The sequence below is a fragment of the Lepus europaeus genome, chromosome 15 (genome assembly GCF_033115175.1).
Source record: "Lepus europaeus isolate LE1 chromosome 15, mLepTim1.pri, whole genome shotgun sequence".
NCBI lineage: Eukaryota > Metazoa > Chordata > Mammalia > Lagomorpha > Leporidae > Lepus > Lepus europaeus.
The window spans coordinates 59,493,860-59,508,382 of NC_084841.1; the positions used below are offsets into that span (position 1 = coordinate 59,493,860).

A 14,523-nucleotide genomic window follows, 5' to 3' on the forward strand; every position below is an offset into this window, starting at 1 on the left:
TCGTGTTTCATTTCTGCATCCCATACTGGAAGACCTCGGTTTGCGTGTGAGCTCTGTTCCTGATTCCAGCTGCCTGCTGATGAGCACCCTGGGGGGCAGGTGATGGCTCAAGTGTGCATGTGGGAGACTTGGATTGGGTTCCAGGTACCTGGCCCAGGCTTGGCCACTGTGGGCATTTGGGGAGCAAACCAGCAGATGGGAGTTCTTTCTTGGGTCTCTGTCTCAAATAAACATGAGCAAGCAGTCACTTCCCATCCCCTCAATTCCTAACCCCTGGTAACCTGTCTTCTACTTTGTTTTATGAATTTGAATACCTAGGAATCTCCTATAAGTGGGATCGTGCTGGATGTGTCCTTTTGTGATTGGTCTGTTTTGCTTATGTCTTTAAGACCCATCCGTGTTGTAGCAGGTGTCAGAACTGTGTCCCTGTTCAAGTCTGCTGGTATTCCAGCACATGTACATGCTACATTTTGATCATCTACAGATGGTGCTCGGGTTGTTTTCCACCTTTCAGCTGTTTGAGTACGAGTGCTATGAATGTAGGTGTACAAATGCTTGAGTTCCTGCATTCGATTCTTTTGGCTCTACAGCCAGAAGCACAATTGCTAAATCACATAATTCTGTTTAATTTTTAAAAACTTTTATTTATTTATTTCCATCTTATTTGAAAGGCTAAAGGTGGTGGGGGTGGGGGGAAGGGAGATCTTCCATCCACTGGTTTACCACTGGGGCTGGACCAGGCTGAAATTGGCAGCTCGGAATTCCATCCAGGTCTCCCATGTGGGTGGCAGGGACTCACATACTTGAGCCATCATCTGCTGCCTCCTAGGCACAGTAGCAGGAAGCTGGATCAGAAGTGGAGTAATGGGGACTCAGACCAGGCACTCATATATGGGATGTGGGCATCCCAAGCAGTAACAGCCTCTGCACGCACGCCTGGCCCTCTGTGTTTGTTTTTGAGGGGCCATGCTGTGTTCTGGGGAAGAATATTCTACGTAGATAGCTTCTCACTCCTATTCCTTTATTCTGTTGGCTGTGCCATCTGCCTGTCTCATGAGTTCTCTCCCCTCTGGACGATGTGGGCAGCTGAGGGTGGGACAGAGAGCCCCGCTGGTGGGTTGCTGGGGCTTCCTGCAATGACTGCTCCTGTTTGTTGTTTCCATTGCAGATGCAGAAGCCATGGAGTTGAGCTGCAGTGAAGTACCTCTCTACGTAAGTTCCCCAGCGCTGGGCTGCACATCCAGGTGGCCCTTTCTGAACTTGAGACTCCTGACGTGGGGAGAAATGTTTTGCTTGCTGTTGAGTTGAGATGTTTTGCAAACCACACACTGTTACTGTCTAGTTTAAGTATTTGCATGGAGCCTTTGAAAAAGCTGGTTGGCTCCTGCTTCCAGAGATTGGATTTCAATTATAGTTCCCTGCCAGGTAATTTTTTAACTGTATAATTCCTGGATTCAGAAGTATTCAAGTCATTCATGTGGGTGAATTTTGAGCATCTTCTTCTATAGTGGTATCCTGTGAATAGCTAAGAATTTTTCTCTGTGTGTCTTTTTGGGGAAAGGTTTGGATGTCTTATGATGTTTGTGTCAGCTGAAGGCATGAAATAGGAATGCAAAATAAAGAAGCTGAGATATAGACAGAGGGTGTGGAGGAAAGAGAGGCGCAGCGAGATGTGGCTCCAGGGCTAAGGTTCTGAGAACAGCTCCTGGGGTCCAGGGAAGTGAACTGTCTTGTCCCACTTCCGAGACAGATGGCCTCATCTTCTTTCCTTCCTTCTGATTTCTGGCAACACTGCCTTTCTTGGGAAGGGACTGTGTTGGTGGAGGGTGGGGTGGGTGTGTGGGGGAACTGTGATTTAGAACAAAATATCATGGCACTGGAACAGATTTCATCAGAATACTCTATTGAGGAGAATATATTTTTCCACTTCCCACACTTGTCTGCCCAGCTAGGGTGCTTACCCTCCCCTCCCTGCCTCCCACACCTCACATAACACTCTCTTCCCCTGGGGGAAGGCAAAAATAATAACACAAATGGATTTCAGAATAATGAGAGAGCTGCTTCCTAGGTTCTCAAGGCCATGAACATGTGTCTGTAGACAGCTGGGTCTGCAGAGCCGGAACTGAAGATAAAAGAAAAGTCAGGCCCAAGGCTGAATTTTAAAGTACTCCCAAGTCTTAACGGTTGATGCTGTTTCTTGTGCCTTACTCCTCCCTAGCAATACTCATTCCACCCTGCTGCCCTACCTCAAGACCAATCCACAAACCCAACCATATTATCACCCTTGAGGCGGGAGTGACCTCCTGGTATGGCTACTTTGAACACTGGCCCAGTACATTATGAACAGATGATAGTAGGGGCGATCCACATTGCCAAAGGCAGGAAGAGATTTCAATGAACCCAATGAGTGCAAAAAATTGATTGGAATAAAATGAAAAGTACAGTAAAGTGCTAAGAATATAAACCAACAGCTCGGCTACATATTTAATGTTATCATATGAAAATATTTGTGTATCTTGTCAAGTCTAAGATGTGAATTCCTCTTGTTTTTACATCTCTGTGACTGAGCTGCTCTGACACACTGTGTGTCCCAGTAGGTATGATTCCCTGAGCACCTGCTACCTCGCTTGTGACGGTTCATAGTTTTGTCACTTCAGTTCCTTGCTGGAGCTACATGCATTAGTTGCTTTTGCTGCTATGTGGCATTGAAATGAAGGGTTACTGTGTACACAGAAAGACAGCAGCAGGAATATTATAAGAACCCATAATTCAATTTAGAAGAGCTCTCTTAATAACTATAAATAAAACTCCAGGTAGTTAAAAATTATGTCATAATTAGCATCTTTTTCAAGTGGAATGTAGAATGCACTTTGTAGGTGATGATATCTTAGATGAAAAGCATTAAATTTCTTTAACATAACAAATTCTTACTGTATATTGGGTTGTATCTTGCTGTATTCACCTAATACTTTTTGTCGATATTATTGCAAATGGACTCAAGCCAATTTGGCCACTTGGTGTCATGAGGTAAGAGGTCAGAAGTAGTATGTTATAATTAAAACAAGTTTTTTTTTTTTTTTTAAGATTTATCTATTTATTTAAGAGGTGGAGTTACAGACAGAGAAGGAGAGTCAGAGAGTGAGATCTTCCATGTGGTGGTTCACTCCCTAGATGACTGCAATGGCCAGAGTTGGGCTGATCTGAAGCCAGGAGAAGTCACGGGCTTCTTCCAGGTCTCCCTTGTGGGTGCAGGGGCCCAAGGACTTGGGCCATCTTCTGCTGCTTTTCCAGGCCATTAGCAGGGAGCCGGATTGGAAGTGGAGCAGCTGGTACTCAAACTGGTACCCATAGGGTATGCTGGTGTCGCAGGCAGTGGCTTAACTTACTATGCCATAGTGCCGGCCATGAAAACAGGTCTTAAATTCCACCAGATGAGTAGCAGGCATGTAGAGCAGACACTAGCACTATATTACAATGGATTTTTGTTTTTTAAAGATTTTATTTGTTTATTTGAAAGGTAGAGTTACAGAGAGGCAGAGGTAGAGAGAGTGAGAGAGGTCTTCTTCCATCCACTGGTTCACTGCCCAAATGGCTGCAACACTGGAACTGGGCTGATCAGAAGCCAGGAGCCAGGAGCTGCTTCCACGTCTCCCACGTGGGTATAGGGGTCCAAGGACTTGGCCATCTTCTGTTTCAGAAGTGGAGCATCTGGGACTCGAACCGGCACTCATATGGGATGCTGGCACACAGGCAGTGGCTTTACCCACTATGCCACAGTGCCGCCCCCTACAATTTGGTTCCATACCTGGGACAAAGCCTCTTCTCTGCCATTCTATTTCCAGAGGTCTGATAAATATTCACTTCTAATTTCTCCTAGTTTACTATATTTTGATTTATGAACTCTTAATATTTTTTCTTATGCATACATATTTTATGTACATATTCATTGTAAAAAACCTAGAAATAGAAATAAAAAGAAAGAAATTAAAATCTCATGTTAATTTCATCATGAATGAAAAGTGTTTTGGAACTTTTTGAAGCCCTTTCATGTTCTCCAAGAGTTTTTCTATGCCTGTTTGAGTTTGATCAAGGGTATTTGGGATTTACTTAGCAAGATGACGTTTTTTCATTTGAACGATTGTGCTATATTGGATCTCTTAATTTTTATAATACCTCTAGAAATCCTTCTTTGCTGTTTTGAATGGTTCTTTTGGCAAAACACACTAAAGTATAACTCTGGCAGGTGTATAATTAAGTTACCCCTCCTGCAAAAGTAGAAGTTATGAAGAGTCCATAGCATACTGGATGAAATCTTCAAATATGATGCTACACATCGTTGTATAGTGAGGAGAAACCTCACTGAAACACTTTAAAGAGATATGAATTAATGTGATTTAACTCAAGGAGCCTTGGACCACATAAATGGAGCAGTGGTCGGTCCCCCAGGAAACAAATGCTACAAATGATTTCCCCAGCTTCTACTCACCGCAAAAAAGGTCCCCTCATCAGCTGAGCCTTACAGATGCTCTCTGTTCCTTTGGTTGCAACCCCCAGTTCTGTAGCATTCTTGCAGTTTAAAATGCCTCCCTGTGTCCCGTTTGGGCTGGCTGTAGGAAATCCTTCCCCAAGATGGCCGGTCGATATCTTCATACCTAAAGAAAATCTACGTAATTGAAACTTGCTTCATTCTCCGCGCGTTTTGTCTGGGTTCATAAGGAAAAGTTTCAGTTTTCTCTTTAAGGATTCCTTCCTTTGTGTCTTCTGCTATTTTTTTTTTCGTGCAGGACGAGTAATAGTCTAGGCCTGGGTTGTTTTGTCTCGGGGAAGAGGTTTGAATTCCAGAAAGACCTTTCTGTCTTTATTCTCTACTGAAGTTCTTTGTAGTGTCACAAGAGTGTTTCCTGCTCTCAGCTCAGTTCTAGATTCTGTGCCTTTTGGTTTCTGTGAAGCGCTTTCGTGCTGTGTTGGCCCTCTCCCAACCAGAGAGGCGTGTTTCCAGGCTGTGCCGGCCTCCTTATGCCTACATAGTTTGATAGCTGGAATCATCTACATTTTAAGGTGAGCACAAAGGAAGAGCGACGTCTATTTGCCCTGTACCTCCCCGGCATCTGTTTCAGAAGGAGTTGTTGGTTCAGCCAACAACGTCTTGGCTCATTTCTGTTTGGTCATCTTTAGGAAGGAGATTCTAACTTGGTCTTGGGAGTGATGGATTCTTCCTGAATTTAAAAAATGAACCACGGTGGGCCAGTGAGCTGCAGGACCAGAGAGATGCTGTGCTGGATTAGGACTGGAGAAGATGCGGGGGTTGGCAAGGATGGCAGTGTAGAGTTGGACAACTCGGATGTGAACCTTATAAATGCAGTCCCAGCCTCTGAGTGGCTTCCTGCGAACGTGCTGGGAGGGCCACTGAGGTGGCAGCGCCGGGGGTCTAGATTGTTTGTTCCAGAAGAGAACGCGGCAGAGGCCTGCAGGCTGGCGGAGGTCCTGGCTTCATGTTTAAGATTGCCTGGTTAGGTGGTTTGAGGAGCTGTGTTTTAGGCCAGCCAAGTGTTGTAGCGGTGATGCTCTGAGCAGTGCCAGGGCCCCGAGAAGAGTGAATTAGCATCGATGTAACTGACCTCAGGTGTTTGTTTCCAGACCTGGAACCTAACTGACACCACTTGGGAGCTTCAGAGTCCTGTACTGAAAGCTGGATTTATTTGTATTTGGATTGCTTTTAGTTTATTGCTTTCAGTCTTATTTTTGTTATTATCTGGTTTGTACATAAAACAGTTGGAAGCATTGCAAGGACAGCTTAAAAGGAGAGATTTTGCTTCCTGGGTATTTAATTGGATTTTGAGAGAGGAAGAGGTTTTTCCTTCATAAGTCAATTATGTATTTTGCTGGTGAATGCTTTTCAAACACTTGCTATATTGAGGTTGCTCTAAGTTTTTGTGACTCCAGGATGGTTACATGTTTGATTTGCTCATTCTTTCAAGAGCTCCCCTTTTTCCAATAATGATTTTATTTTTATGTAGCATAATTAATGTTTTTGAAAGGTTTATTTATTTATTTGAAAGACAGAGTTACAGAGAGACAGAGGCAGAGAAAGAGAGGTCTTCCATCTGCTGGTTCATTGCCCAGGTGGACGCAATGGCTGGAGATGAGGCAGCCTGAAGCCAGAAGCCTGGAGCTGCTTCTGGATCTTCTACACAGGTGCAGGGACCCAAGGACTTGGGCCATCCTCCACTGTTTTCCCAGGCCACAACAGAGAGCTGGATCGGAAGTGGAGCAGACAGAACTCGAACTGGTGCCCATATGGGATGCTGGCACTGCAGGTGGCGGCTTTACCTGCTATGCCACAGCACCGGCCCAGTTAATTTAATCTTCCCAAAATATTGGTTTAGTGCTATGAATAAAACAAGAACGCTGTTTGAGAAATTATTGGTTCTAAAGTTTTCTCCCTTTTTTCTTAATAAAAGTGGCCGTATGTTGAACAATTATTTAAATGACACTTGCTCATTTCAAAGAATATAAAAATGAAATCATAAGGAAGAAAATAAAGATCAATTAAAAATCCTACTTCTGAAAGAACTTCCATTAGTATTTTGCTGGCAGCCTTCTCAGGAATTTTTTTTGCAAATATACACACCCAGCCACCCATGGTGTTCCATAAATAGAATCACAGGGAGAGGCTGGGTTTATTAGCTTGGACAGACCCTCATAACCCCCTTCATCAGTTCCACACCCCACCTTTCTGTTCTCCCAGCTACCTCCTTCTCTTCTCCCTCCCCTCCCCTCCCTTCTTCTTACCTTCTTTATAAGGGGTTTTATTTTAAAAAATATTTATTTATTTTATCTGAAAGAGCGAGAGAGTGAGCAGGAGTATGCGTGTGCTTCTGCATCGGCTGGATTACTCTTTAGGTGCCTGAAACATCCACACCTGGGTCAGGCCAAAGCCAGGAGCTGGGAACTTCATCTGAGTCTCCAGTGTTGGTAGCAGACACAACTGCTTGGGTCTTCACCTGCTGCCTCCCAGGGTGCGCGTCAGCAGGAGTCTGGAATCGGGAGCAGAGCCTGGCCTCGAACCCAGACACTGCAACGTGCGATGCAGGTGTCCTGATCAGTGCCTTAGTCCCTGTGCCACATACCCACCCCTCCCAGGGGACTCCTGAGAGTAACCTGTGGCAGCAACACCCTCTGGGAACTCGCTGGACACAGCTTCTCAGACCTCACCCGCAGGTGCTGGGTCAGACACTCTTTTAGTGGGGCCCTCAGTCTGCATTTCCCTAACACCTTTGAGTGATTTTAATATGTGCTAAAGTTTGAGAACCACTGCTTAGTGTAGACATTTCCAGATTTTTCTCTACTCAACACACATACACACACACACACACAGGGAGAGAGAGAGAGAGAGAGAGAGAGAGACAGAGACAGAGAGAGAGAGAGATTGATTCCATGTATTCCATGATTCACTAAATGCTTGTGACAACCAGGGCTGGGCTGAGCTCATGCCAGGAACTGGGAACCCAATGCAAGTCTCCCACGAGGGTGGCAAGTACCGAGTCACTTGTTACCTCTCAGGGTGCATTAGCAGGAAGCTGGAATCAGAAGCAGAGCTAGGATTCAGACCTGGACATTCCAATATGGGATGTGGACATCTTACCTGCTAGACGAAATACCTGTCCCTAGTTCTTTAATAACTGTGATAATTATGAAATTGGAGATTATGTTCTCATCTTCATTGTACAAAGCAAGTTAGCATGTTCTATTTTGTATATTGATTAAATTTACGGAAGATAAGAAAATAGCAGTTCCCTTGCTTGTTCTATTTTTTTTTTTTTTTTTTTTTTTTTTTTTTGCGTAGTGTTTCAGTTCTTCCATGTCTTGAATCCTGGCTAATGTGAGCCGCTGCTACATGGAGATTTTTATCAGAATGTGCATCCGTGAGCCTCCACGTGTGGACTTTCTCTCTCTCTCCACCCTTCTGACGTGTTGCACCAAGGGGTTCATCGTAGCCACTGATTGTGTCTTTACATAAATTTTTAAATATATTATATATATATTTATACATAGACACATCTTTTCCTCTGGACGCTGCAGATGGGCTAACCGTTTGGACAGTGGTGCTCCTGTTTCAGGAGCTTGTTTCCAGTTGGAGCCAGGCTTCTCCCCTATGCCCTGAGCATCCTTCGTTTGCGTTGCTCTTTTGTTCTGAGTCATGGTGTCTTGCTGTGTTTGGTGCCCTGGATGTTGACTGCTGCTGGGCTCCCAGTTTGTATTAAAGATGTGGTTGCTGTTAAGAGCCCGCTCCATGCTTCAACTTCCTTGAAGACTCGGCTGGGCAGTGCTCACCTTGGTCCTGGCCTGAGCATTGGGCCCACGTTATCTGAGTGGGCTGTGTGGGTCCCAGCTTATCTGGGTGGGCTTCTTGGGTCGCGGGGCATTTCCGAGGCCGGGGGAGCAGCTTCCTATGAGGCGCTGAGTTGACCTGGTGGCTTTGTTCCCTGCTGCCTGGCAGACATCTCCTTCCGGAATCCCGCAGACTCCTGTGCCTTCTGGTTCCTGTTGAAGGAAATCCTGACCCCCAGATGCTGCCCCTTCTCCGTCTGTGCTCTGCCGCCCGGCGGGCTGCCCTGCCTGGGCCTGGCTTCCTTCTACCGTGAGCATGGGGTCCCTGTCTGGGGGGACACCTCGGAGACCTCTGCTTGGGCACCCGCATTCTGCCGAGGAGGAAACCAAGACTCCAGGGGCGGGGGAGAGTGACTTGGCTGGTGTGTGTTGACTCTCTGGATCTCTGAAGGCTGGAACTGGAAAGCGTAAAGTAAGGTCTTTGAATCAGAAGTTCGTTAGGGTTCATCCCACACATGTCTGGGGTTTTCCCACCTTCACTGGTGAGTTAAAATGACCTCCCGCATTGCTGTGGCACCACAATGGTGTTTCCTTGCTAGCCGGGTAGTCGGGTGCCATTTCACCCTCTCCTGCCCTGCTGTCTCCCCAGGGCTTCCCGATGTGAGCACAGGTGTCTCCCCGCTCTAAGGTGTCTTTCCTCCCCTTAGACCAAGAGTGGGCCCAGTAATTGATGGCCATCGCTCCATCTGGGTCTCCAGCTCAAGACAGTAGAAGTTTCATTAGTTCAGGTGTCAGAGGGTCTCCTTTTTTTTTTTTTTTCCCAAATTAATTAATTCATTTATTTGAAAAAGTTACAGATAGAGGGAGAGATGAAGAGAGAGAGAGAGAGAGAGAGAGAGAGAGAGATCTTCTATCTTCTGTCTGCTAGTTCATTCCCCAAATGGTTGCAGCAGCCAGGTCTGGGCCAGCCTGAGTCAGGAGCCTGGAACTCCATCCGGGTCTCCCACACAGGTGCAGGGGCCCAAGGACTTGGGCCATCTTTGCTGCTTTCTTGGACCATCACCAGGGAGCTGGATCAGAAATAGAGCAGCCTGGACTCGAACCGGCACCTGTATGAGAAGCTAGCATTGCAGGTGGCGGCTTTACTGCTAATGCCATCATGCTTGCCCTGAGGACATCTTTTAAGATTCGTCAGTAAAGCTAATTTTGTCTTAGCAAGTGGCACTGGGGAGACTTTTGCCTCATATCAGCTTCTAGAGCACAGGTTTACTTTGTGCAAATGCAGTTTTAGCAAATTAGATGAACACTACTGGTGTCTCAAACACAGCCACCCTTGCATCTCCACGAACAGGCACCTGGTTGTTGGACGGTCCCTACCATCAGGGCATCAGCCACGCTCGCTCACGTTGGTCTCCTGTTTTCTCCGCTGCTTCAGTTTAACCTTGTCCCGTCTTACCTGCACGGCCTTGCTTTTTCTCTTTTTGCCTTTTTTTCTGTCTTCCTTCTGAGGGGCTCCCAGTGGCAAAGCTGCAAGTTACAATCACAGAGCAAAGGAGACCATGGCCCCTGCTTCAGCGTGCCTGGCCGGGAGCCACCAGATGCAGTCCCCGTGAGCTCTGGAGCTCCTGCGCTGCTGCTCAAGACCGCTCGATAGTTCTGGCAAGAGAAAGAGGGCAGAAACCGCTTTGGGGGCTTTCATAAAACCTCAACTCAGAAACGTGGTGGAAACCCTGCAGTGGCTTCGTCCCTGGCATGTGGCACCGCTCGGTCGGTGCTCCTTCCTGCGGTCACCACTGAGGAGATGGGCGGCTGAGCAAAGGCTGAGGGTGAAACATGAAGCTTCAGGAGGCTGCAGGAAGAACTGGCCACAGCACCGGCTTTGACGGCGTTGCTTTGGGGCTGTGAGCTTGAGGGCAGAGGGCACCCACGTACCAGGTGTTCTTACAGCCCGCTGTCATCTTGCTTCCCCTCTCTCAGCGACAGTCCCACGAGTTGAGTCAGGTGCAGCCTTGTATTTTTCATAGGGAATTTGAAGTCATTGGTGTTTTGTTCTGAATTTTAAAAATGCATTAGCACCTAAGCAAGGGTTTTTGGCAGGGGTGAGAGTAATCTCTGGGAGAGCCTCTCGTAGGGTCAGAGAGGTGTGATCTGGCCACACGGTCTGACTTACAGGTCTCAAAAGGCAGCCCTTACCGAAGGCGAGTCCTAGCTACCTTTCTTGCCTTACCAGCCAGCCCGCCCCTCCCCTGAGGGTGGGCATGTTTTTGAATAACTGGCTTCCAGCTCCGGCCTCCTTTCCCTCTCTATAACTTAATATAGTCTAGCTTTAGCCATATTATTATTATTATCAGAATGGGTCTTGTGAAGGGCTCTAGTTTTGTTCTTCCTAAACTGTTTTTTCCTTAAGTCCCCTTTAGTGCCGTGCACTATTATAGCTGAGAGTGGGAAACAAGGCTCAGGCCTCTGCTCCCTCACAGCCCACATGGGAGTGGGAAGACAGAGAGAAGCGGGTAAACAAACAAGGAAATGAGAATTTCAGAGAGCGGTGTGGTGATGTGGAGAAGCGTGTGCGAGCCTCTCTTGGGTCCCCTGGAGAGTGTTCTGGTACAGAGATCAGACAGCACAAAGGCCCTGAAGAGGAAATGGACTTCCTACACTTGAGGGACAGGGAGAGGTCGAAGTGGCTGGTGAGGGGAGAGAGGCCAGCGAGGTGGGCGGGGCCAGGCTGGGGACAGGCCCCTGGGGACCCAGGTAATCCTGAGAGCCGTGGTTGGGGGCTAATCTGGGGCGTGCTCCGATTTATACTTCAGAACTGCACTTTTGGTGTCCATGAACTCTGCTGGCTCTCTTCCAAGTGATCTTTGCTGTGCTTTCTTCTCGTGCCTCTGTGGGTTTTCCCCAGTGCCCACTCCTCTCCTCCTGCCAGGCGGGCTCATCTATTCTTGTTATTTCAGCCGTGGCGCCTCCTGGGAGACTCCCACGTATGGGCCCTCTGCCCCCGGCCCATCTTCCCCTTCCAGCTAAGTCTCCTTACCACTCGGTTATATCCAGTCTTGACCGCAAATCCAGGCTGTTAGATTTGTAAAAAGTCTCTTGGGTTCTCCTTTAGACAACTTCCTTTCCATTTTCCTGCCTTCTGTCGCCGCATCTCCGTTGTTCCAGGAGTCCCGTATTAGCTCTGAGTTCTCCCAGTTCCTCTGTCCTTCATCCTCTGTACAGGAGCTGCCGTCAACACCTGCTGTTGCTGGCTGCCCTTTTCCTCTCGGGTGCCCTGTTCTGAGTGGCTTTTGGGCCACTGCCCCAGCTTCTTCAGCGTGGACATTTCTTAGAGCCTGTGAATGTGGCTACCCCTCCCCCCCCCCAGGCCACAGTTATTCCTGGCTTTCCTCTCACTTTGCAGCTGTGCCCGGGTGCCATGTCTGTATTTTCTCTTTATTCCTAGAATTTTGCCCAAGGTGCTCCACATCCATATCCAGGAATGTCCCTTGAAGTAGGAGTGGGGCATGATGTTGTGGCCAGGTCCTGTGGTGCACAGCAGTGCATCTGGTACGTCGTTGGCAGTTTTCTTTTTTAAATTTTTATTTAAGTTATACAAGTTTTATGTATTTCATATAAACAGATTTAAGAGTATAACATTTTGACTCTTTCTCCTCCTCCCTCTCAGATTCCCCCATTCTTGATTTTTACAATGCTCTATTTTCAGTATATTTAATGATCATATAGTTAATTCCACTCTAAGTAAAGGAGTTCCACAAATAGTATGAAGAGAAAGACAACAAAACACTGTTCTTCAGTGGAAGAGAGAAGGGCTATAAACAATTATCTAGGGGTCGGCAGCGTGGCTCACTAGGTTAATCCTCCGCCTGCGGCACCGGCATCCCATATGGGCACCAGATTCTGTCCTGGTTGCTCCTCTTCCAGTCCAGCTCTCTGCTGTGGCCCGGGAGGGTAGTGGAGGATGACCCAAGTGCTTGGGCCCTGCACCCACATGGGAGACCAGGAAGAAGCACCTGGCTCCTGGCTTTGGATCGGCGCAGCGCCGACCATAGCGGCCATTTGGGGGGTGAACCAATGGAAGGAAGACCTTTCTCTCTGTCTCTCTCTCTCTCACTGTCTATAACTCTACCTGGCAAATAAATTAAAAAAAATAATTTATTCTTGAAATGTCTGTTTCACAACAATACATTACATTTCAGGTATTCTATAAATTACATCGGATCAGGGAAAACATGATATCTGTCTTTTTGGGACTGGCTTATTTCACTAAGTATAATGGTTTCCAGTTGCAACCATCTTGCTGCAAAAGAGAGGATTTTATTTTTATTTTTTTACAGCTGAGTAGTACTCCATAGTGTATATATACCATAGTTTCTTAACCCGGCCAATAGTTGGCAGTTTTCTAAGGCGTGTTTCTCCTTTATGATTTAGGTTAGCATTTGGAAGCTGCCTCCTACCTATAGGGACTTGGGGCAACAATCAGGATGCATGGCACCCTCTAGTGCCCCAGATATCACCGAGCTTTAGAGGGGTAAGGCTAGTTTGAAGAGAATACCTCCCTGTTTTATAAAAAGAAAAATTAAAATGCCACGATTTCTCGTGTGCACACTGAAGGTAGGAAAAATTATTTGGAGTAAAATAGATATTTGGGATCAGTGAAATCACTTAAAAAGCATCATTTTAAAAAAAGATTAATTTTTTATTTGAAAGTCAGAATTAGAGAGAGAGAGAGAGAGAGAGAGAGAGAATTATCTTTGATCTGCTGGTTCATTCCCCAAATGGGTGCGATGGCCAGATCTGGGCCAGGCCAATGCTACAATGCTAGGAGCCAGGAGCTTCATCCAGGTCTCCACATGGATGCAGGGGCCCAAGCACTTGGGCCATCTTTCCCAGGCACATTAATAGGGAACTGGATTGGAAATGGAGCAGCTGGGACTCGAACCCATATGGGATGCCGGCACTGCAGATGGAGGCTTAAGCCCCTGTGCCACAGCGCTGGCCCCCAAAGCAAGCATTTTAAATGTAGTTGCTATGTGCCAAACCCTATGCAGTATACTCTTTAATAGAATCTTTTTTAAGATTTATTTATTTTTATTTGAAAGGCAGAGTTACAGAGAGGCAGAGGCACAGAGAGTCTTCCATCCTCTGGTTCACTCCCCAAATGGCTGCAAAGGTCGGAGCTGAGCCAATCCAAAACAAGGAGCCCAGAGCAGCCCAAGTGCTTGGGCTATCTTCTACTGTTTTCCCAGGCCATAGCAGAAAGCTAGATTGGAAGTGGAGCAACCAGGTCTCTAACCGGTGCCCAAATGGGATGCCGGCACTGCAGACTGGGGCTTTACCCTGCTGCTTCACAGCGCTGGCCCCATAGATTCCTGTTGAAGTTCTGTGAGGAAGGAATTATTACCCTGCATTCAGAAGTCAGCAAACTGAAGTTGAATGAAGTGAGGTGGCGTCCCCTTGTCAGCATTCCTGTGCTCTCCACCAGCAGCTGTGCCTGGTGCAGCTGAGGGATCCGCTGGCTGCGGTGGAGCTGGCATTTGAGCGCCACATCTTCTGCGTCTCAGCGTTCTCCAGGACAAGCCAGCTGTCCCACGAGCTCACATCATTACCCTTCTTGATACCCCAGTCCCTAGTGCAGTGTCCAGTGCACCGCAGCCTATCAGTAAATGGTTGTTGATTGAATTGCTGGGGACTCCTCAAGGCGGGGAGGCAAGCCTGCTCTCCGATTCTTTATAGAAACCGTCTAGGTAGTGGCTGGGCCACTAGCAGAGGATCCAATGGACAAAACGGTAGGTGAAAATTAAAGATGGTTGTTGGCCATGTTTGAGGATTACAGAAATGCTTGTACTAGAAGCTAATACGCACTTTCTCTCTGTTCCTCATGGATTCCATTCTTCTTCCTACCCCAGGACCTCTGAACGCTGGTCATCCCTCTACCTTCATAGAATTAAGTTCTCACTCACTATGGAATTTCAGCTCCAATGTCACAACCCTCAAGGAAGTCCTCCAGACACTCCAGTCTGCATTTTGAGAAGGATTTGTTGTTATTGTTTCATTTTGTGCCTTTCCATTAAAGTTGCATCAAGATTGCAGAGGTTAAACAAATTTTTTTTTTAAGTCCACTGATTTTCAATTCCAGTTCAGTGCTTGGCACATAGGACATGCTCAGTAGACATTTGTTGAGTGAGTACATGT

General features: G+C 46.9%; 1 protein-coding gene across 1 annotated transcript in view; it reads left to right on the forward strand.

Annotated features, from left to right (window-relative positions):
• Positions 1-14,523, forward strand: part of ARHGEF28 (Rho guanine nucleotide exchange factor 28) — a 330,489-nt gene that overhangs the window by 64,577 nt on the left and 251,389 nt on the right. Inside the window, 1 exon segment of the mRNA XM_062212247.1 lies at positions 1,169-1,212. Within this exon segment, the coding sequence (XP_062068231.1) occupies positions 1,180-1,212 (33 nt within the window). The 5' untranslated portion in view covers positions 1,169-1,179.